Source organism: Trachinotus anak, unplaced genomic scaffold (assembly GCF_046630095.1).
Source record: "Trachinotus anak isolate AG129_WGS33_773 ecotype Australia unplaced genomic scaffold, CSIRO_AGI_Tana_v1 ptg000008l, whole genome shotgun sequence".
NCBI classification, from domain to species: domain Eukaryota; kingdom Metazoa; phylum Chordata; class Actinopteri; order Carangiformes; family Carangidae; genus Trachinotus; species Trachinotus anak.
In genome coordinates, this window is record NW_027273859.1 from 6,988,343 (window position 1) to 7,013,594 (window position 25,252).

The 25,252-nt window shown below is 41.7% G+C and overlaps 1 protein-coding gene across 10 annotated transcripts in view; it reads right to left on the minus strand.

The window, feature by feature from the left end:
* fbrsl1 (fibrosin-like 1) overlaps positions 1 to 7,370 on the minus strand; it is a 286,998-nt gene extending 279,628 nt beyond the window's left edge. For 5 of the 10 annotated variants that reach the window (XM_071482145.1, XM_071482140.1, XM_071482139.1 and 2 more), the window contains exon 1: positions 1,035 to 2,728. In XM_071482145.1, coding sequence (XP_071338246.1) covers positions 1,035 to 1,337 — 303 coding nt within the window. In that variant the 5' untranslated portion in view covers positions 1,338 to 2,728. Of the gene's footprint in view, positions 1 to 1,034; positions 2,730 to 2,763; positions 2,862 to 7,281 lie in introns of those variants that run through there. The other 5 variants (XM_071482146.1, XM_071482143.1, XM_071482142.1 and 2 more) reach the window with 3 other exon arrangements.
* Between the last annotated feature and the right edge of the window lie 17,882 nt (positions 7,371 to 25,252).

Genomic DNA, 25,252 nt, shown 5'->3' on the forward strand with positions numbered 1-25,252 from the left:
GGCAAGAGTCAATTGTGACTGATTAATACCATTGCTAAGCCTACATGGGAGTTGTCACTAAAATGAGGTGGCCTGTGGTATGATCCATCGGCATTCAAATGAGGTCATCATCTTAAAATATAAAGACCTCAGTGGATATGTTATTTGTTAGCTTTGTTTATTAAAGCTAGTGTGCTATATTTCTACAGCAGCAGTGCTGTCACTCCCAGAATGAGCCATGGAAAAAAACAGACCTGCCTGGCTTGTCAGTCAGCCTAAAATCCCACAGGGAACAATGTTTTATTTGTCATTTGGAAGGTAATGAGATAACAGAGATAAGAGCATGTCAAAAGAGAACCTCCTTTCTTCCTGAAATCATTCCTCTGACATCAGACATACCACACAGTCATAACAGAAACAGAGTTATCAGCACATGGTGTATCAGCCTGTAACAGATGAACCGTGCAATAGGCTGTTCATCAAAGAGCAAAATGTTAAGAGTACACTGACAACTCATAGTGAATCAGAATACAACACAATACAAGCCAGAGCATCTAGTGACACAGCAGCACCTGCTTATTTTCCTCAACAACCCATTTGCTGCCAATGATTAACATTGCATCATAAAGCCTTGAACTTGGAATATTCAGCAGGCAGAGTTGTGTGCTGCAATGTTTGTCAAACACTTTCATGTCAAGGACTTCACAGAGACACACATTAGGACCCATAGACCTGGTACATCTATATTGAACTGTACAGCTGTCAACATCCTCATGGGAGTGATCTGGGACACCTTGAGTTTTTTGGGGGGGGGGGGGCTGAACCTCCGGGAACCATCAGACACCATCAGATGATTAGAAGTGTGAACCTAATCCACACTCTAATTGGCATCATCTCCAGTAAATTACAGACAAATTAGACAGGGGGGGTTCAAGGACCCCCTCTTTGACAACCACTCCGCTGATGAGGAATGAGTACACTCGCGTACACACACATCCACTGACAGACACACACACACACACACACACACAGGTAATGATCTGGTTCCTCCTTACCTCCAGACGGTCCAGGCTGATGAAACTGGCTATAGCAAATCCATCAATGATATCCTCCTCCTGCGAGCTGGACTCCCGTCTCTTCCGCCGGGGGGGACGCGGAGCTCTGGCGGCGGCTGCGGGGTGCGGCGCCTTTTTACCGGGCAGGGAGGCGGTGTCCCTCCCCGGACTGTGTCCCTCCCTGTCGGAGCAGGAGGAGTTGGGGTCGGGGCTGCGGGCGTCTCTGCTCCCTGCCTCCCGCAACCTCCGCACCCTCTCCCGCTTGGACCGACATCTCCGACCCTGCTTCAATTTCCCATCCATGTTGCTGGAGAAAGCTTGCAGTGTCAAAAAGAAATAGAAACAGAACTCCACAGGAGGTGCTCGCCCAAACGCTGGCTGCACCGTGTAATAACAAATAGCCCAACACACACTGGGCTGACAATTGTAGGCTGCGCTATAACGTGAAGATAGCGCTGTGTGTGTGTGTAAATAACAAAGCAAATATAGCCTTATAACACTCGATGACCTTGAGTATAAACCTCCCCAATCTCCATTACGATAAGCAAATGTCCAAGTATCCCACACAGGCGAAAGAGAGGGAGCAAAGCGACGCGGATCCACGCGTTATTTTGTCACGAATCTGCACCGTGTCGACGCGGTATCCGTTCAAGCAGGTGCAAAACGGCGAAATAGTTAAAATCCACGCATTACACTCGCTTAGTAACTTTTGTTGCATCGGAATAATAACCAGCAATGTTAAAGCCTAACCTCGCAGCATACCGCAGACAGCGCAGAGAAATCATGTCGCTGCCCGCTGTTGTTTTCCACCAGCCCAATCCATGATCCAAGGCTGTCAGATAAACAGCTCGGGAGACTATCCGTCCGGAACAAAACGCCTGGCGAACAAGTACGTATCGATGGTGGCCGTCGGATGAGTGAATAATCCCGTACGCGTTGAGTTTTAAGCCATATTCCTCCCTGCGCTTCAGGGGCAAAGGATCCCAAGTCTGAGAGCTACTTATGCGCAATATTTCCTAAATGATCCGAGCCGTCCGAATCAGACAGCCATCCGGTGTGTAATCAAACTCCATGAGGCAGCGAAGCGGTCTATTCCAGCTCAGATAATGTTGAGTTTCCTATAAAATCCACCAGTCCGTCCTCTGGCTGCTCAGTCGCTCAGCGGTTCGTGGTATTTTCTCTTCGCATAATAAGGCTTTGATAAGTGTCCTTAAAGCGACAGCAGTGATTAAAATCTCATCTCCCCCCTCTCATTCCCTCCATCCGAAATTAAGAGACACAGTCGAGCTTCAGAGAACCCACATAACTGACGTATTTCCGCCACCTCTGGCCTGCAATTTACCATAGGAAGGAAGCTGGTCTTTAAAAAAAGGGAAAGAATCATTCTCTCTCACTGTTGGGCACACTTTGTCACATCAGGCACTATTTCAGTCTGTCTGTCTGCCAGAGAGGATGCCACATCATGTCTGTCCCACTGACTGCCTGTGCTGTCACCGGCAGGGAATACACACACACACACACACACACACACACACACACACACACACACACACACACACACACACACACTCACATATCAGGTTTTGACAACTTTCTGACCATGCTGGCTCTGAGTTCACCAGCACAACACAACACAACTTAAGGTGTAAAGTCGCATTTCAGTGTCAGATTAACTTCAAAATGTCACAACTGTACAGTAAATATTTGAAATACAGGTTGCCATACTTACCCTGCCCTGTGTCCCAGCTTTTTAAACCCTGGAGCAGTGTTTGCCAATCTGCAGCGTGGGGACTTCCAGGGGTCCCTCTGGGAGTTCCAGGGAGTCTTCTGCAAAGTAAAGCAGCTTAATTTATCTGATTTTGATTAGTAGAAATGAGGGCAATGACATTATATAATCACCCAATTGTGTAACAATTATTCCTATTATAGGTTTCACTGCCCGTATTGTGACTGTAATTCCACCTACACTGATATGGACACTTATGTAAGCCTTTATGAATGTATAAAAAAGCTCTCAGTGAGGCCATTAAGGTTGTGTGGTGTAAACTGTAGCCTGTAGATCCGGGAGTTCCTTCATATGCAGAAGTGTGGAGACCACTACACTAAATGCTCACAGTAGATTCTGTGGCAGGAAAGGTGTGATTTATTAAATAATGAAATAATGATGTTGAAATGATGGGACTCTGATATGTATAGCACTGGAATTCAGAACATATTCACTGTAACATCATTCTACATGAAACTATAACCCCAGAAACAAACTGATAATAATCTATACAGACTGCTACACACACTGTAGGTAAGTGTAACTTTCAGAGGAAATGTATAAATTTTAATATCAAGTGACAGGGAAGTGTGCCTCCTGTGGAAATGCCTGGTTAGTATTTATATAAGGCTTTGCTTAACTGGAAACTTATCTTGTGCCGAGCTTGAATAAAGGAAGCTTACTGGGGTTGTGAACCTGCATGCCAGGTTCATTCTTGATTATTTTATCTTTATCAGCAAGTATACAGTACACTGTCAAGCTATGTAGAACTTCATGGGTGGAACAGACTGCAGAAGAACCTCAGAGCCACCCCCTGTCAGACAACCTACACACTCAGAATGCATTTTACATTAAAGACTTTTGGATAAATCCAGTTAAAACTAACAGAGAGATGACAAAGTACAAGTAATAAAAAATGAGGTGGATTCACACCCTGTATTAACTTATTGCTTTATCCTATTGGCTATCTAATAAAAAAGATCCTTCTGAACTACTTCGTCACTATTTGCAGTTTCATTAGTAAGGGTCACGTGGGGACGAGTGGGAAGAAACACCGATGATAAGCAGTTAACATCAGAGGCTTACGGGTAATGATCTCATATGAGGGTGTGTGAGCTGAAGAGAAATTACAATATGCAGACAGTGTGAAATATTGCATATAAGAATTCTCTGGCTCATTATTTGATCTTCACAGTGCAGGAAGCAGTGAAAGCAAAGCTGCAAGAGCCGACCTGAAATATTTAGTCAGTGCAGTGGTTCAGGTGTGGGAATTTTCTTTTTATGGCGAGGATCCTCAGTAAAACTGAAAAGCAACACATCAAAATGCACAATGAAACTACTTTTATGCAAATATAGCGTGCAACAGCGTAAATTATCTGGAGCACTGTAGGCGATTAAACCAGAGACGGCACTAAGTGAGTGAGTACGATGAAGTTTACGTGATACACTGCTGCATCAGGTTACACTGTGTAGACTACATTCATGTATCAAAATGTGACACTTTGACTATATTTATAAATGGCGGGAGTTACAAGACAAAATAGCTAGGTTTGTCCACTGCTCTATGTACTTTTTTTTATCAAAGAATCAAATCTAAAGAAGGCAAGAAGTGTATTCTACCTGTATGCTGCTTTGGAGAACAATAACCAGGTGAGTAGCCCATCAATCTTTGAGTAAAAGGACCATTCAGGAGCTCGAGACATTATCATTTTCATGTTATTTTAACCCTTGGCCACTGTGAATAAACCCCTCTCTGTTTGAGCAGCTTTGCAAGAACTAATTCAGTAAGGAGATTAAAAAAGGGGGAACAGGTATGGTGAGAGGGCTGTGGAGGAGAGGGAAGAGATTACCTCTGTTTCTTCCATGCTACTATTTGCTGTGAGCTTAATCCATAGCTACAGACTCTGAGCTCCCACATCACAGTCATTCAAACACAAGTCTCTTTGAAACGCTTAGCCCTGGCTGCACTGTGACGCTAAGGGGAGGGAGCCTGTCCTGCATTTATGATGTTTAAACAGCACAATTGTTTTTCTTTGCCTCTGCCACCACGATAAGGATCCATTTGATATCACTGGGGTCAAGGTGCTTCTGGCTAAAAGGGCTATTTTCCACTGAGATAGCTCTTAAAGAGAACTGCATGGTGTAGACATTGGGACTGAGAGGTGAGGGATCTGAAGAAAACAATAAAAAAAAATCTGTCCTCGAATACACACTGTATCCTTTGTAAAGAATATAGCCTCACAGAAATCAATAAACCCAGATTTCACAGTTGAACACTAGACAGCTGTAAGACTAAAATCCCTACACTGCTGTAAAGAAAATAAATTCTGTTGGTCTCACTTCACACTGTAATTTGTGCACAGTCAGTATATTAGGACTACATTCATAGATTGTGGAAGGCATCTCTCAGCTTTCTTAAGTCATGGTGATGGTTTAACTGGCAAATTTTGTTAAGCTGGAGAATACAACAATTTCAGTATCGGACTAATATCTATATTTTTTTCTCACATTTCACAATATCTGTGAATGACCATTATGGCATAGTTCAGGTAAAGGTTAAGGATTAAGGCAAATGCATGTATTATGGTTAAGGTATGGTTCGAGGTGCAGAAAGTGACTAAAGGACTTGGTTAAGGTCATGGAAAGACTGCGGTTATTATATAAGCAAGCAGCAGGTGTGGGTTTCTGAAGGGACATGAACTCCAATCTGCTGCATCTAAGTCAGATGTGCTACATGCCCACCTACCACCAAGACACTGGACGTGAATTATTAGGTACAGAATTGTCAATAATTTCTACAATACTGGGCTGAAGCTTATGTAGAACTAAGTGTTGTGAGAATGTCTCAAACTGTTTCACCTGGACATCAAGAGGTCACTGTTAATCAACTTTTACTGCTGTTAGTTTATTTCATTTACTTTGACATGGGTTAGGGTCTCAACATGAAGAAGAAGATGACAGGTTCAACTCGGTTTTAACTTGGATAAGTTACATTTTAAAACAATCCTGCAATGATTTTAGTTTGAAAGGAGTAAGGGGCAGAAAAAAGAAGGAATTGCTTAATTAAGCAGCAGAATATGCTGTTTGTAAGTGCTGACCAGAATGAGGCACATAAGTGTTCTCTGACCTGATACCCTTGTCAAAGGACAACATCGATTCTTAGTGCCTTTCAGAACTACTACAAAACACTGTTGCACAAAGGAAACTGTGAAAGTAAAATCAAAAAACATGATTAGGGAAACAAAATGATTTGGATTAAAATAACTACTTCATGATAGGAAATTAATATAGGACCCTAAATTATTAACATCTTGGTTATTTATAGATAACAACACATGTCTATTTCTGGCATTTGCGAAAATAACCGATGCTGTCATTCTGAGCTATGACAATGGCACGGCTCTGGGGATGGCAATGTCAGTCTGTCAGTCGTGTCAGTCCACCACTTTGGTCTTTGGTCCCTTTTCTCCAGGGCAAAGAGGGAACCCAGTACTGCACACTAGGTTGTACACTTCGGTTCAAGTTCAAGTGATACAGTCCTCACAGTATCCTGCTTGTTTAATGTAATATCTGAAGCCTGTTGATAATGATGAGTCTCTCTAAACTTTGATGAGATTGGTGAGATATTGAATCATTGGAACACTGATTGAAATGAAACCATGTGAGAGGCTTAGAGGGAGAAATCACTATTGTTGGAGCTGTCAACAACTCATGCATCCAAAATGTGACCTGATTAAACACTAGTTTTTCTAAGACATTAGAGGCTTAAAAGAATGGAAACCACGGGTTTAATCTTTAACAATGTGTTGTATTTTAAAAGCTTGTTATATTATCCATTTTGGAAGATCTTCATCTTAAAACTAATTAGTAACTAAAGCTGTCAAATAAATGTAGTAGGAGTAGAGTAGGAGTAGGAGGAGTGGGAGTAAATACGATATTTCCCTCTGAAATGTAGTAGAGTGGAAGTATAAAGTACCATAAAATGGAAATTCTCATGTTAAGTACAAGTATCTGAAAATCAGTACAGTACTCAGAATAAACTTACTTGCGCAAACCATTTCTTAGCTGTCAACACACATGGATTTTTATATTGTTCATTTGCCCAACCAGGTAAAACTCCTGAATTCCTGAGTGAAAACAAACAGGGTGCCACTTATAAAGGCTAATATCAATCAGTAAAAGACTAGCTAAACCACCGCAGCTACACAAGACTGGTAAAATGAGATAATAAACTCTATATTGATGTCAAAACCTATCTTTACAACAATGGAAAGGAAAGGGTGCACTACCACTTGACTAGTCCTATTTAGCTTTAGCTAGCTGATATTTGATACCAACACTAACTTCAGGCAACACGTTAGAAACTAGCTAACATTAGCCTACATCTTTAGATACTCTAGATGCTACGTAGGCACAGTCTAATTCAGAAACTCTGAAGGTAAGAAAGTAAAGAGTATAAACAAGCTAGACACTGCTACTTACCTTTACCCATAGTGTCTCAGTTTACTTGCATAACCCACTGGAGCATGCTTGAAGATGCAGTGATGGGAGTGAGGCAGGCAGACGAGCCGGTCAGCTAACATCAAGGTTAAGAAAATGGTATGGTCCACTTTAGGGGTGTGTGAAATGTTATTACAAGACTCTTCTAGGCATGAATATGGGAAATATACTGTAATATTTACAATTATAGAGAAATAAATGTCCCCCTCCCAACCTGGAGCTGTTGTTTTTACCTCTTTTTGGGGTAATTTGAGCTGTAGACTTTCAGTCTTTTCATCTCAAATTTGCAATTTTCCTGACAATATTTTCTGCAAAATGAAATTTGCCATTTTTGGTTAAAGCAGCATGCACGTTTATTTAATCCATCAGAAACTCTAGCAGCAATGGCGACCAGCTGTTTTGAATATGGAGCTGTTTCATTCTAACTGAGACATCTCAATTTGCTGCCCTAGCTGTCACTGAGGAACTACTGTGAGGGGAAAACATAAGTCTGTGGCTTTATGCCTATAGGGCTTTCGGCTGCCTCTCTGACACATCATGGAGTAATTCACTAGTTTGGTGGCAATTTACAGGCAGACTCAACAAGAAATCCGCCTGGGGGTCTTGCGCAACAAGCTCTCTCTCGGGAAACCATGGCCAGCTATAGGAATGCCTGGGCCAGGCTTTGCAAACTGCCGCATGAAAAATTAACCTGCTCACTCCACAGACAGAGCTTACACATCCTCCTTGCCTGAGAGCCCGCTTACACACTCCCTTTATCTCTTGCCCTCTTATTCTCTCTCAGTGTCTTTTTCACAGCCTTTCTTCCTCTCCCTTTCGCTCATTTTTCCTCCCTGCGTTCTATCTGCACAACGTCTGTTATTTAGATCTATCGCAGAACCAGCACTCCGTACCTTTGTTTCAAAGACAACAGCTGCTTGTTTCATGTTGGACACAGACAATTATTTATAGAGTGGCAGACTTAGCATGAGCCTATCAGATATTGCATGTGTAATGTAAACATGTCTATAGCTGCTGCCATCAAATGGCAATGAATCACTCCAGAGTATTTTATCACTGAAAGTCAAATGGAAGTCACCAACTTGAATAAGTGAGGTAACAACAGGGGATTAGTCAAGAAACTGATAGCAAAGGCAGTGAGGTGTCAATAATTTAACTGAGTAGGTCGTAAATCTAAGTGCCTTTGGATATTTCATACCACTGGGGAGCAAAGTTTAATCAAACAGAAAGATTGGCCCTAGAGCTGTGAGGGTGAGAGAGCTGAATTTATTGGCAGCCCTTGAACAGGCAGTAGGGTTTTTATTACAGGCATCATTCAGGGCGAAATTAGCAATGTGACCTGCTATTTTAGTGAAATAAATTGAGTTAAGAGATTGATGTGGATAAATGTCACGATAAATGTCATCATAAAAAAAACTGTGTTTCTCTGGATTATTATAAGCCATGAGGGGATATGTTTCTGTTCCCATTCTTTCTTCTCCATTCTTTTCTCACTCAGAGGATCCTCTAGTCAAGAATTCCCACATTTCTTGTTTTTGGTTCCAGGCATTGCTCAACATTTTGAGCAAAATGCTGTAATGGTTTTTATTGATCCTGGATGTCTGGTGCCCTCTCTGATGCTAAAGTAACAATGCTCTCTGCCTCTCCAAATCGCATCAACAGATGTTGTGACAGCAGAGCTTTTCATAAAAGACCCTGAAGTCGGTCGATATTCCCCCAGAACCATGCTTCGATTTCCATCGGTTGGTGGAAGGATAAAGTGAGGGCGTCATTTGATTTTATAACTGTGACGACTATACTTACTACACACCTAGCAACACTACAACCCACAATCCAGAGGCATTATCTTTTCATTTGATGTCTTTAAAGGCAGGGTTGTGTGAGATAGTTATACATCAGTGCATTACCTGAAGTAGATTCAGATCAGCGTGCTTCCAGTTTAAAGAAGTAGACACGGGTACTGGCACAGAAAAATGTGTTTTAGCCATGTCAAAAATGCTTACAAAAAAAAAAGCGTGTATTTTGAATATTTTCACTGCTTTATCTCGCTTTCAAACAGCCCTCTGCTTTGGAACATCTTTTTCCCAACTGTTGAACAGCCGTATTCCTACACACAAGTGCACTTATGCTTAAACTAAGTCCAGACCATATGACTCCAAAGGCATCAGACTGCTGTACAGTTCACACTACCCAACTTGCTGACTTGCAATCGGGCAGCGTTGAAGCCGTAAGGAGTTCATAGTATAAGACTGAGTGGCGACACTGAATCACGCACTACACGCTTTTTCACCCCAACTAGTCTGTCTGGTCTCCAAAACAACATTCTGTCATGAAAAGATCCACAAGAAGTGATATGGGAAATGATGCATTTCTTCGCACGAAACAGGATTTGAAAAATGGAGGTCAGATGAAAACAAGCATTACTTGTTTGCATAATGCTTTGTCCCCCAACCCCCCCCATGTCAGTTGTTGTAGACTTCCTGGTTGCTGCCTCTTTCCCCTCATTCCATGTCCTGTGCTCTCACTGACTGTAGCTCATCTGGGACAGGCCAGATATTTAGCATGCTAGATATCTGGTTGGCATATGCGATGGGTTGGCATTGATCGACCGCCGATTTGCCGTCGAAATCGGGCTTAAAATCGTGTAGTCTGACTATGGCAGTAGCCCTTTCTGACTCAAACAGCTGATCTGCAGTGTAAGACAGTGTGCACCGTTGAGATTTTTCTTCTGACCCTGTCCACAGCAAAACATCGCTGAGCTTCTGTGCCCATACTCCTTTCTACTTCTCCAAATCTACTGCAAGTAATACACTGACTATGTATAAATACCTCTCACAACTCCACGTCAAATAACCCTATAATAATGATAACTACCACTTTAAGTGTAAAGGCATATTATTCTTGGAATAAAGCTGCTGCTGATCACCCTTTGAGAAAACTGCTTGCAGCTTTCTTTGTTTGTTAAAAGTTTAACATTTTGGTTGGATGTTTTTGTTAGCTTTAGACAGAGCCAGGCTAACTGTTTACAGTATTTCCAGTTTTAATGCTAAGCTAACTATTGCCTCAAGCTTGATATTTAATGAGACATGAGACTAACTCGATAGTGTTCCTTTAACTAAGCAGTATTGTGATTTTGCTTTATCCTGAAACCACATGAGCATCCAACACTGAACACTCAGATGAGAAACTGCAAATCTTTTCATCAAGCAAAGTTTAGTTCATTAAAAAGTGTGTATTTGCTGAAAGGTCAGTGCATTGCTTTAAGCAAAATGAAGTGGATTATGTAAAATATTAATTTTTAAAGTACTTTATAATATATTTAGCATGATTTGCATGACAGGGTGGACCAGTGATTAGACTGCTGTGTGACCTGTGGCTTAGTGGAGGAGAAGAGGCAAAAACGGTTGAATTACTCGCTTGTGGATTAGTATAAACATATCACAAACAGGAGGCAGTTTAGGTTGGTCTGTGTGCACCTGTCACAGCTTTTCTTTTCATGTCTGACCCCGGTTTGCATGCTTATCACTTGGTAAAAAACTTGACAAAAAGAAATGATTGACGGGGTCTGCAACGTCTCTTTTCTCTGGAGCTTTGTGAGAGACAGAAGGGTATATAGCCACCAAACCCCAGATCTCCAGCAATCACTTGTGCCAAGTCCCCCAAACAACCACCTCCCCAAACCTCACACACACACACACACACACACACACACACACACACAAACCCATTCTCCCTCCTTTTACTTTTGCATGGGTCTCACTGAGGGGCCCTCCAACATGCAAACATGTGGTAATGTACCCTCTAACCGTTCACAAGTGTCAGATTTTTCAACCTCGAAGGCCGTGTCACACAATGCCACATTAGCAGAGGTGATGTGTTCTCAGTGGCACTCAACAGGCCGACACAATGTGACAAACTGTCACAGGGGAGGGCTTCCTCACCCAGGACCTTGCTTGTTAGAACGTGTAAATAAGTGAGCGAGTGACACCAAAAAAGAGTAACAGAGAGAGAGAGAGAGAGAGAGAATAAAAGAGGGACTTCTCTCAGCTTGTTTTCCGTGCATATCTGCAGCTACGCAGTATAATGAGCACAATGTTAACAGAGAGGGTAAACAGAGAAGGCAGCATAAATAGGCTGACGGCAGGCAGCACTGAAGGCTGTCTGTGTTGCTCTGTGTAATGAAGGAGCTGCACAGATGAGCCCGGATCCATCCTCAGGGTCTGGAGTACATATGGATGGAAACTGTGGTCACTTAATAGAGTATGTTATGATAAATCATGAGCGTTCATCTTTCATTTACTTTATTTTACTGACCCACAGAAAGTGCATTTACCACTTTTTAATCTCCACTCCTGCTGCACATTCATACAGGTTTGACCACTAAGCAATGATTATGGTTTAAATCCCTTGCTCAGCAGCTCATCATCAGTACCTGCTGCAGGAGAATGAATGATACACTACATGCTCATTTACTTTCACTCAATGATATTTCACTTATTTAAATTAAGGGAACAGTTCATTCCTTTTTCTTTGCTGTATCCTCTCCTTGACGCTGGTAAGGACCTTGTCAATGACTTTTTAGTTAAGACATAACTCTTATCACAGATTTTATATCATTATTCTATATGTCACTGATATTGTGGAGAGTACCAAAACAAGCTACGCGTGCTCAGCATCTTTACACAACATAAAAACAACGCCCTCAAAAAAACATAAGAATGCCTAAAAGCATTACAGATATGCATTATCTCAAGTGTTAATATGCATGCATACATTCAAATGCCAACTGAGAGGCCTGTGGAATAACAAATGAGTGGGAAGAACAGAAAAGCAACGACGGGCAGATTGAAAGTTAAAAGGCTGTAAAATGGGTGTGTGTTCAAATAGAGAGAGAGGCTGTGAGCAGGCGTATTATACTCGGCTTCTTATAACGCTCCCCTGGCTTTCACAAGGCTCTTGATTAGCAAACAGCAGCCCCCGAGATAAAACACACTCATAGACACAGACTGGATTTGCATGTAAAGAGACTTGGAGCTTTTCATGCATGCATCTACTCCAGGCAAATGAGAGAACACGATGCTTTAGATGCTGCTCCTTGTTGCAGGAAGGCTTCTGATTCCCTCTTTTGTTTTGTGTCCTTATGGGTCAGCTTTCCTCCTTACCAGACATTTATTTTCACTACCTCTAACCCTTACAGTGACGGTATATGTGGATACTCTTGCATTTGCATGCTACTTATGGATATATTGCAACTCTAGTGGCTTATTTTATACTCACAATTTCAGGTCACATTTGATGCACAAGTAATATGTGTGCCGTAAATAATAGTTTGCATGAACATAAATGTATTTTCTAAGCCTGTAAATTAATATTTGCACAAGCTGGATTTGTACTGTAATTCCTAAACGTTTACATGCAAAGGCTCGACACATTCACAGATCTCATGCAAACTGGAACAACAGGACATCATGTACAAGGCAAACAGACACTGCAGGACATACAGCGCTGCAGCTGCACACATCACTCCTCTCTGCAGCCTTATCGTTTTGTATACCCAGACAAGATGTTTATAGTAAAGCAAAAGAGATGATTAAAAAGTACCTCAAGAAGATTTGCATAAACTGTTGAGACACTGTGAGTGAATATATGTATAATTTGCTTTATAAATGCAGACATGCTGAGGCAACCCGGCTTATTACTTTCATGTGAGAAAAGCAGTCGCTTCTTGAGTTCATCCCTGGTAATGACTTGGTTAAATATAATTTATGACTTGTATCATAAGTTATTCACCGACTTGCTGATTAATTATGTAAGCCTGAAATGTAATATCTCTGATTATGTGTGACAGTAGATTTTCATCGTTACAGATGGAGGGAGTTTCTAACAGCAGGTTTATGCTAAGCAGCTTTCTTTGGTAAATTGATACAGACACATTTGGGCAAATGTAAAAAAAAAAAAAAAAGTGTTTATCCTCTTGCTTGATGGTATAACACCAAAGGATTTTCTTCTGCAATACTATGGATGCATCCATTAAAAATCATTACTTTAAGGTCATCATTTAATCCCTCTAAAATATGGGGATCCAGACTGTAGAAGCTAAGCTGATTTTGTTTTACTCTCATTTTTTTAAAGAGTGAATGCCACTTCTTTTCAAATGATTGAATCTGATTTTTTTTTTTTTTTTAATTGAACTGAATTTATAGCCCTGGAGCAAAGTAAAGTCATTCTGTAATAATACCATATACAGGGAAGGATATGGTCAAAACCTTTCATTCATTTTTCATGCTTGTTTAACTTTCCCTCCACACCACAGTAAATCCATTTTCCACAAGAATCCTGAAGAGCCTCAGTTAAAGATTTGTGCAGACAGCTTGTTAAATATGTATCGGCTGAGTGGTGGGCAACCTGCTGAAGTGGCAATGTACCTCACCTCCAGCCAAATAGAGTGAATGAATGAATGATAGATCCTACAATGCACCGCAACTTCAACTTCTGTAGCCTTTCAGAAAAGGCTGGTGTGACGCTGCTCTACGTGTACTGGACTGTGGAGGAAGAAATATGTAATTGCACAATATCACACTGGGCAGCCAGAGCAGCCAGGCTGCTAACGCCAGCAATGCTGTAATATCTTCATGAGGCTAAATCTCTTCTAGTGGTTTGCCAGAACAAATCATACCTTTTGGTTCCTGTGTAGTTTATTTCTGTGATAATGTGGAGTGGCACAGTCGAGCTTGCTCTTGTGAAAAGCTCTTTGTCCACTGCAGCACACACCTACAAAATACAGCACCTTCTGACTGAATTTCACTCATTGCATTATAATGATTAACCGTGTTCTCAGTCAAGTTGTGTTCTCAGAATTCGAACAGTTGTGTGTCCCCTCAATCCAACTAGAAACACATGCAATTCCTAAATTCAACAAGGATTGTCCATGTGTGTGTGTTCCCTAAATTTAATTAAGATCATATGTGTACTACTTAACTCCTCAACTAACACCATTTGTGTTCCCTCAGTCCCACTGGCATTGTGTGTCTGTTCCCTAGATGCAGCAGGACATTGTCTGTGGTCCCTAAAGCAAACAATGCTTCATGTGAGTGTCACCTACTGTAAGTCCAACTGGAATGATGTGCATGTTGCCTAAAAACCAACAAAGCATCTTACAGTATGTGTGTTCTCGTAAACCCTTTTGTTAGATCATGTGATACCCACACACAGCACACAACCACACAGTGTGATACGTCATCCACAGTGTGCCTCTCTCTGTTGCTGTTTGGCGAGTCAGTGTCTCTGCAGTGCTGTCCCCCAGCTGATCTGTAGTTAATCTCTCTGTGGTCTCTGGTGGGAGGAAATGATGAAGGGAGGAAGAGAAAGACAGAGAAACAGAGTTACTCTCTGCTGCAGTCTGATGAGCTTCCCTTAGCTCAGGCTCCCAGGGGAGAGCTCATATATTCAAAACCCTTGCAAGGCTTCACCGACTTAAGTGATTATAGTTATAATGTGTGTTTACGTGTGTGGGCTCATGTTCAATGTTTACTTACAGACTAAAATATACTCTTGGCTTTTTGACACTCTAGTCTCAATATCTAACAGAGATATGAAACAGAGCTGCGTGGATTAATGGGCTTCATTAAATCTGTCTGATTTTAAAGCATCAGCAATAAAATCTACAAAATTTAAGGAACTGCAACCAGTTGCCGCATCCATGTTTCAGTTTCCTCGAGACTGAAAGTTCAGAGCATATTGTCCTTTAAGTACATCATGTCTTCATGATTAAAGTTGACTGTAACAGGACTGTAATGGGCCAGCTTTTAGTGTGTTTCATGGACAGATGGTTCCTTTCTAGCTGTTCATACAGAAAAGATGCACAGCTTCTCTGGTGGTTAGTCCTTCAAACAAAGAAATCCTCAAATTCAGTCACCAAGTAGAGTCCAACAGATTGAGGACACGGCTCCGCTTCTAGTGATGTTTCTATTTGGTGGGTTTCCAGGTGGCAACCGGGATGACAGTGCTGGGCTGCTCGGCTGCCGGCTCTGTTCACTGATCTCCTCTCTCCTGAGATGTGGTTCACCTCCGAGCACGAGAGATGTGCCGCAGGAAAAGACGGAGAAATCGTTTTCTCCACTTCCTTCCAAAAGAAGCTCTCAGTGTGTCTGTGAGACAGCAAGCAAGACAAAGATCAAACTATTATCCCAGCACGAGTGAAAACAGGTAGACACACAACTCATAGACAGAGCAAATGCTTTCACGCATGCTGTCCCGGCAATGCATACTTTCTCATCCCACTGTGCCTAAAGGAGTTCTCACAATTTGTACAAGATGAGAGGCAGAGAGGGAGAGAAAGGGAAAGACAAACTGTCAGAGAGAGAGAGAGGCAAAGAGAAAGACTGGATGTATTCTACACATCACCTCAGTTCTCCCTGGCACCCAGAGGCTTCTCCAAAGCTTTTAGTAAAAAAAAAAAAAGAAAAAAAAAGCGAGTGTGTGGTGGATCAAACAGCAGCAGCAGCCACTTCCCAGCCTACCCAGTAGACTGCTGGCTTTGATATTTCAGTCACTATCAGTCCCTGTGTTGTGTCTGTGTCTGTTTTATACACTGCTGGGTAAATGGATCTTTTCCTTTGGTCCTAACTCCTCCCTCCACTGCACTGTCATTCCCCCTCTATCACCCTTCTACCTCTCCTCTTCAATCCCTCACTCGTCCCCTGTTTACATTTTCCTCCATGCCCCCCCCCCCTTCAGTAAACCTTGCTTGTTTCTTACTGTGGTCATGGCCAAATCCCTGAATCACATCAGACTCAGGATGAACAAGAAAAAAATGTGGTTTTGTTTTGAAAAAATAAAGAAATCAGTAACTGAACTAGTCTTCAGTGGCTTTACTGACACTCTGGGTTTAACTGCCAACCCATCTGTCAATCATAGTATTACATGAAAATCACAGTATCCCAAAATAATAATGTTTTATCTCAATAACTCCATTTAAAATAATTAAACTACATCAACAATCATCAACATGGCCTGAATCTACGGGACTGTTTACCATTGCTATGGCAACAAGTGACCACTTTGCGTTAATACAGTATATATTAACTTGTTCAGCTAAATCAGACAACAATGACATATACATTTATAGATCGGCATATTTAAACAAAATCAAGAACTACTACCAACTAGCTTTAGTCCCTGAGGAATTGCGTCAGCATTAGTGACAGCTACATCTAAAAGTATCTGGTTTGCTAACGTAATAGTTCCCTCTAACAATATCTACATATTGCATAATATATATCAAATCAACTATTAAGTGTACACTGCCAATACAATATTAAGGTGCTTATGCAACATTTACCCACCTGAAAGAAGAAAGGAAACAATCAATAACTGGGCTGGTCTGCAGGAGCTTTACTGACACTGTGTAACTGCTAACTGAAGAACGCAGCTAAACCCACGGCTTAGACCTACCCACAGTTGCTCTCTGTGTGTTCCTCAAATCAGAAGTGTGTTAGATTGAGTGCAGGTGTCTGTAAAGATACAAAATATGGGCATATTGTTTATAAAATAAAACATATCTACAAGTGAATGGGCAAATACACATGAATACCATATAACACCAGCCCAGTGGGCAGAAGGCAAAATTGGCCTTCAGTCACTTAATGTGAGTCTGTCTGAATATGTGGAAGAGGAGACAGGCCAATGAACTCAACTGCTCCTTCCTACGCTCTTTCCCATTGGGTCAAGCTTGTTGTGACATGCATTTGTTTGATTGCTCAGCCTGTGAATAGGCTACACTATGACTTGATTTTCATTATCAGATTAGAAGCCTTAGGTCTTGCTTGTCAAGACTATGTTGATTTTCTTTCCAATGCACCCTTTGACTAAATCTGAATTCTTGACTTCCTTTTGTAATTTGAGATCAACAGAGCCAACTGGAGTAGAGTAACGCAGAAAAGGGAAAGCAATTATGGAGCTTTGTACAACTTCCATGTTTGTTTTGGTTGGGAGCTGATATTTTTATTGGCATAGCATTGGCATTCTGGCATTCAGAGGAATTCACTGTACAATCCTTGTCTTAATCTTGTCATCAAGTGTGTCCTGTTGAACCTGTTCAGTCTGTGCAGTTGAGCAGTGTGTTGCAAACCTCAACAAAACCACAGTAAAGGTAAATGCACACATTTAGCCAGTGCTTGGTTTCATATTCCTAACATCCAGTGTATTGATGAACTTTTTTCGACAGTGGCCACAGCTTTAAACATGAACTATGAAACAGAAGAGCTGTCCTTCAGTTATACCAGAAAAACACACCCTACTACCCCGTGCCTGGTGTAATGTAACACCTTACCACCTTATGATACGCTGGAGCTGGAACTCGGCTTCAGAGATCTGAAGTCAGGCTGCTAAGAACAAACACTTTTCCCACAGCACCATGAATTTAGCTTCTCTGGACTGGACCAAGTTTCTCTTCAAATTCATTTTAACCTCTTACTAACCACATTCAAGGCTTCACCAGGCCAGGTGCTGGATTACATCAGTGAGCTTTTAACTCAGTCCCAGAAGACCAAACTAGAGCCAGGCCAGAGTCCAGGTTAAAGTTGGGTTGAAATCAAGCAGTGCCTGAGCTTCAGCTGCGCTTGTACTTTGGCTTTGGACCAGTCCTCTGTTAAGTATTCAGTCTGCTGGCAGTGTATTTAAATCCAACTTCAAAACACATTTTTAAAGAGTTGTCTTCCTGACTAGCTAATAGACATCTTTGTTTGGATAATACTACTCTGTCATGTTCTCACCAGTCTACATATTACGACTACTTAAATCGTGATAGTACACTGTACCTTCTGAGGATGGATTCTTCCTTGAAGGATGATATATTTGCATATTCAAAACACCTATGTATCATCTATGGTTATATAGGATTATGTGTAAGCTTTTACTTTAAAAAGTGTTTTTCAAATATTTATTTTCAGACTTTATTTACTCAGGGATTCTAGGCATGCTGAGCAGCCATGTGTATGTTTTGTGCATACATCATGATCAGCATTTCCCTGCTTCATACTCACTGACTTTAACACCTGGGAGCTGTCCAGCACAAACACACTCACATCACGCAAGGCACGACTACTGTGCTGCCAGGACTCAGGGTAGGATTTCAACTGAGACAGGTCACAAAAATGTGGATCTATGCACCTTTAATGAAACAAATCATTGTTTTATTCTTTCAATACGATGCATCTATTTCAAGAGTAGTATATTAACTTGTTCCTGGAGGGCATAAAGACAACAAACATACATTTTCTTAGCAAGAATCTTATGGAGAAAATTATGCATGAGTAACTGATTGTTTCCATACAAATGGGTGTATGATTAAATATTGAACTGTGTGGTGACACTGAAGAGAGTAATCACAGCCGTGATGATCCTGACAGGAGACAAGTGGTATCGATGTCACGGGGACTGAAAAATCAGATGTGATTCATGCAGCACATGTGGCATGCTGAAAAGGCAATAACGCAGAGCTTGTATAAACCTAATTACACCAAACATCACTCCATCAATGACCCACTATCTCTGATATAGATTAGCTACAAGGTAACAATTGGAGAGTAATGGTCCAGTGAAATTTACCTTGTATTGTCAGAACCTCATGCTCTCTTCATTGCTTGCTCTCTCAGGCTCTCTTTCAGTCAGGAGGCACATTTGCACTCAGGGTCAGCCTTTCCACATCCTGCATTTCTAAAGAGGTAAATGAGACTCTTGCTGTGGCCCCTGCCATCCTATTGATCCCCCTCTCTAGCTCTCCAAGTGGAGTTTATGCACTAAATTTAGTTTAGTGCAAAGGGCCCTCATAAATAATAGATCCATCAGCAGGGGGTGGAGAGACCATCACTGATTAATTTCAAAGAGAGAGAGAGCGTGTGAAAGAAAGACAGAGGCAGAAAGAGAGAGACAAGAGAGGGTTGTTTATGTGATTCAAATCTCCACTTGTCTGAGTCAGCTGTCCTTAAAGCCTCTTCCTACTGTGTAGGTGGAAGTTCTGCGCACACACATGTTGCACATGTATCAGCTGTGCCATCATCCATCAGCATTTCATCTCCATGTTCAGGCCTCAGGTACTTTATGCTGAAATTTTGGTGAATAAGATCAGAGATGAACATGAATGCAGCAAATTAAGATAAACAGTGAGCAAAGGCCTGTGAAATGCTGCATGAGCAGGAGGGTTATGTAATGCTGCATGTGAAGGCATCATGTTTGAGTCTGCAATTTGCTAACAGATGGAAAGCAGCTTCAGTCTTTAAACAGGCGTATGTACATCCTACAGCAATCACATGGTCATAACAAACCGGTTGACCATCAGTCACAAACAGGCAAGACCGTATTGTCAAGAAGCAAATGCACATGATGAAAATGTATGCATAATAATGTTTATATTATGTTTGACTGACCCAAAAAAAGTGAAGATGTCACGTTGGGCTTTCTCCTAAAATCAGACAGAGATGTATTTGACACTCATATAAATGACTGTGTTTTTACACATTGGTCATTTATATGGATGTATTTGACACTCATATAAATGACTGTGTTTTTACACATCGGTCATTTCATATTTCTACCAGGATTACAGGCCTCTGACCCAGCTGATACCATATCACAGTTTGTTACAGAGAATAAAATAAAAGGATTATGATACTGAATTAATGTTATAACCAACACTAACAATAATAATGGCTGATATTGTTGGAAAAACAATGTAAAGTAAAGCCTGTATTAGGAACTACCAGTCAGAAACAGTGGGAAATGATCAATTACCTGTTATATTGATCATAAGTTGGCTGTGCTGCAGCCTCCCATGCAGTGCTGGCATAGGCTGAGATACAGAATATAGTTTAATACCTATTTACATATTACTGATATTAACCAAATCCACCCAGAGATATTAACCAAATCCTGCAGCTTGATAAGTGGGTTTAGGTGGGGCCGCTTGTTGTCAGAGGGGATCTTATTTGGTTTGAATCTGGCTGCCTTGCCACAGGGTGCAGCTGTAATGACAGGCCTTTCAGCAGCCACACAACCACACTGAGCATGGCTCATCACAGACAGCAGCCCTACAGGGGAATTATGTGGAGCGACCTGGCACCACAGCACTAGATTTTCCAGCAGACTGCCTCTTGGGTTGTGTTGACAGTGAGTAAGCCTTGAATTTACTCTGCCAGTCAATAAATTCCTCTCCCCTCACCAAACCAATGGGAATTGATGGATCATTGAAGGTGCTCTTTTCTTCCTGTATGTTGCACTTGTTCTATGCGATGTGCAGCTGTGGTTAGTTTGTTGTGTGGGTGGGTGTGCACTTAAGACTGATGCAAACAAGCACGCATTTGTAAATGCAAAAAAAAAAAAAAAAAAGCAGCCTAAATACAGTGCACACTATGTAATGTACATACAGCACATTCAGAAAGTCTTCAGACCCCTTCACTTTTAACACATTTTGTTTTGTTAAATGCAAAAATAGTTTACATTAATTCCTTCCCTCATCAATCTACACTCAATAACTCATAGTGACAAAACAAAAGCAGGATTTTAGAGATGTTACAAATTTATTAAGATAATATCAAATTTATTAAAAAACTACAATATCACACTGTCAAAAGTATTCAGAGACTTTGCTATGACACTTGAAATTTAGCTCAGGTTCCTCCTATTTCTCTTGATCATCTTTGAGATGTTTCTACACCTCGGTTGGAGTCCATCTGTGGTAAATTCAGCCGATTGGACATGATCTGGAAAGGCACACAGCTGTCACAGCTGACAATGCAGATGAGAGCAAAAACCAAGCCATGAGGTGAAGGAAGTGGCTGCAGAGCCCAGAGACAGGACTGTGTCAGGGCTCAGATCTGGGGAAGGCTGCAGAAACTTTCTGCTCCATTGAAAGTTCCCAAGAGCACAGCCATCATTCTTAACAACCAGGGCTCTTCTTAGAACCGACTGCCTGGCCAAGCTGAGCAATCAGGGGAGAAGGGCTTTGGTAAGAGAGGTGACCAAAAACCTGTAGGTCACTCTGGCTGAGCTAAGGAGATCCTGTGTGGAAATGGAGAAACTTCCAGAAGGATAACCATCACTGCAGTTCTCCACTGATCTGGGCGTTATGGCAGAGAGGCCAGACAAAAGCTTCTCCTCAGTGACAGACACATGAAAGCTGACTGGAGTAAAAAAAAGAGGAAGGACTCTCAGACTGAGAGAAACAAGATTATCTGCTCTGATGAAATAAAGACGCAACTGTTTGGCCTCAATTCTGAGCCTCATGTCTGAAGGAACCAAGGCACCGAGCATCCACCTGCCCAACATCATCCCGACAGGGAAGGGAAAGGCGGAGGGGAAGCTGAATGGAGCACAGTAGTTCACCCCCTAACAGGACAATGACCCTAAGCCCACAGCCACGACAACACAGGAGTAGCTTAGTGACCATTCTGAATGTCCTTGAGTGACCCAGCCAGAGCCCTGACTTGAACCAAATTGAATATCTCAGTAGAGACCTGAAAATGTCTGTCCACCGACTGTCCCCATCCTACCTGACAGAGCTTGAGAGGATCTGCAGAAAATCCCCAAATCCAGGTGTGCAAAGCTTGGTGCTTCATACCCAAGAAGACTCAAGGCTGAAATTGCTGCCAAAGGTGCTTCAACCAAATACTGAGTAAAGGGTCTGAATACCTCTGTCAATGTGATGTTTCAGATTTTCCCTTTAAATAATTTTTTTTTAAATCAAAATGTATTTTTTTGCTTTGTCATTATTGGGTGTTGAAAATTAATGTAAAAAAAATTAGCAAAGCTGCAACATAACAAAACGTGAAAGGTCTGAATACTTTCTGAATGCACTGTATGCTTAGATAGAAATGTACGTAGAGTGAATACAGCAATGTTTCTTCACATCTGTGGTTGGCATTTGTGTTTTAAATCAAGCACCACTTTGATTCCCATGAAACATGAAACATCACAAAGGCAACAGGTGAACTGTGTACGCCTTTGTGTGGGTCTGTCAGAGATTGAGAAATCTCTTGGATCACAGTGTCAAACCAATCCCCAGTACAGTGCAGCAGGAGGTGTGAGGTGTTTGTGCTTCCTAATCAGCCTCCTGTGCAAAAAGCCACTGGCTTTGTCTCATGTCCCCTCTGTCTCTGGAGATAATATGACACATGCAGCAGTGCCAGTTTATTTCATAATAATGGGCTGACTTGTCAGGATTATTAATCAAAGGAACTCCCGGAAAGCAGAGGCTTCTATGAGCCTTGTGGGGAGTCGCGCATTCAAGAGCCACATCTCTTATTAAAATACTGCTGGCGTTATGAGCCGAGGCCCCTTAGTTCAGACACTTAAGCAGCTCTGCTTGTGTGAACACGCAGAAATAATGCAGTGACTGGAGCATGTTCCAGCTGTTCTTCTCTGAGTGTGACAGGCGTCAGCACAGCCAGCCCTTGACCTCGCAGCTCTCAAACAGCTCGCATACTCACCATTTACCAACATATCATGCCAACTACTGCAGCTCCCCTTTGTAAGGAGATGGGCGGTAGAGGAGGAGAGAATAGTGAATCAGAATTTAGCTGCTATGTGTAGAATATGAACCTCAAAATATATTTTCTTGCGACTTCCATAATGGCAGTGAACATAGGTGTCTACTTGCTATAGTTGAGATTTGTCCCAGGATACACTTTGGCCAGTTGCTGTTAATATGTTCATTGTATAAAATATTTGGCACAGGTAGCCTACAAGGTGGCAGAATGATCCATAACACTATTACACTGACTCATTTAGAAAAAAATAACAACCCTTTTTCATCCCAGACTCCTCACAAAGCACATCCATGTTGAATGATTCTACAGCGCATGATCTACATCCAACGCCACCGTTCAGTGCTGATTCAGGAAATTGTGTGACGTTCACACAGCGGAGGAAAAGTAAGGATATGGAGATGTGCCTGCCTTAGGCACCAGAAGCTTTTTGTTAACATCCTGTTTGGTGAGTGGGCTGCCTCCCCAGACAAGGTTATTCCAGTTCTTGTTCTGATGATGCATTTGAGCATAGACTGTATTGAGGCACCTCCTCTGTGGACACATTTGGTTTCTCTGCAGTTTGCAGTGCATATGGTGACTCGTATTTGTGACAGTCATGTCCACAGATTTTAGTAGTAGCATATTAACCTTTGCCCTACTGGGCCATTTGGGCCAAATTTATCCTGATAAAAAAACATAATCAAATTATGTTTTGTTTTAACTTCATTGTGTTGGTGGACAAAAACAAAACAATACCAAAAAAAAAAACCCAAAAAAACCCCCAAAAAACATCACAGGCAAATTTGCTGCAGGCAGCACCCCAGCATCCTGTTTCAGCAGGAAACACATGAACCACATTAAGATGTTGACTCGATATCTTAAGTTTGTCAGATGCAGAAGTGGTAACGTGTGTATGTCTTCTGCCTCGCATGAACTTAAACTCGTGTTTTTAAATGTCATTTCATTTGCACTGTGTATTAACTGCAAAGTTGAAGTTGTTGCCTGATTTTGCAAAACTATTTTACAAATAAATTCCACTGACCTATGAGTGGCAATCTCAGCCCATGCTGTGATCGTTCTTACATGATTAGCCCATGCTGTTGGAAGAAAAATGTCCCCAGTGAGATCCCAGAGTAAAGCACCGCAATTTACATTTTTCTAATTTGGATTCTGAATTCTAACCTTTAACTGATAAATCGTACATGGACTGTTAATCCTGTTTCATTGTATCATCTGTCTCTACAATGAGGACTAATGAACCAATGCACCCCCCACCCCCAACCCTGTCTCTAGAAGGATGGGGGGGGGGGTGTTGGGGAGGTGGGGGTGTGAGCTGCCTCTGCAGGACTGCAGCAGGGCTGGCTGGTCTTGTCAGCTGGCTGTGTTCAAGTGTCAGCTCGGCTCCCTGGATCAGCTTGCTTTTCAATGGCACCACCTCCCCTCTAATCCCTGCCTGTCATTCCTCTGCATTCACAGCTCGGGCCCTCCCCTGCACAAGCTCTGAGCGTAACAGACTTCTCAGTGTACTCACACCATCTCTCTGCCACTCTGTCCTTCTCTCTCTTTCCCACTCAGCTCACTTCAGTTCGTTTCAATTCTATTTGAATGCACTTAAATTGCTGCATATTTGTATAGAAACCTGTGCTTCCAGCAATATATAATCAGATAGGATTGTATTATAAACAGCAGCCTATTAAACAGAAACCAGAAATAATTATAACTAATTAATGCAATGTTCAGTAAATTCTAGTGTTTCCCTTTGTGTCACATTTCTCTCTGCCTCTCTCATTTAACTTAAAAGTCTCAATTTGCTCCCTAATGTGATTTAATGTCATGCCAATAAAACTCAAAGCAGCTCTGTTTGCAGCTAAATGATATCATTTGACTACATTTCTCTCTCCCTCTAGTATGGTAATGTGCATTCCTGCCTCACTTCAGCTGCCATGACAACTCCTGGGTTTTCTCCTCATGCAGGATCGTGGGACTGGAGGGATTTTACAGAGAACGTCCTGTACTGTATACGACAGCATGAGGGAAAAGGCTATTCATGTGTCAGGCATGCAGGCCATTATGGAATAGGTATGGTGATCGTTTTCCATGCAGTATAGGGTGAGGTGTGTACCGTGTCATGTTGTGATTTTTATGTATTGCTGACAGAGTGGAAGTACAGTGACAGGGTGGATAGAAATGTCACATAGAGGGACACACACTGTAGTCTGCAGTGTTGTGTAGTTTTGTACTGTATGTAAGTTTTTCTTATCTGTGTGAGGCCTGTGCAAGATGCATTATTATCACATTAGGTATACTATGCATTATTATTGTCCCACTTGTCTGAGTGTTTCATTTAATTTGCTGTTTGAAAATGTTTCTGGATCAGGATACAGCAGATTTATTTCATTTATTTTACTTTATTTGCATTTTAAAGGGATACA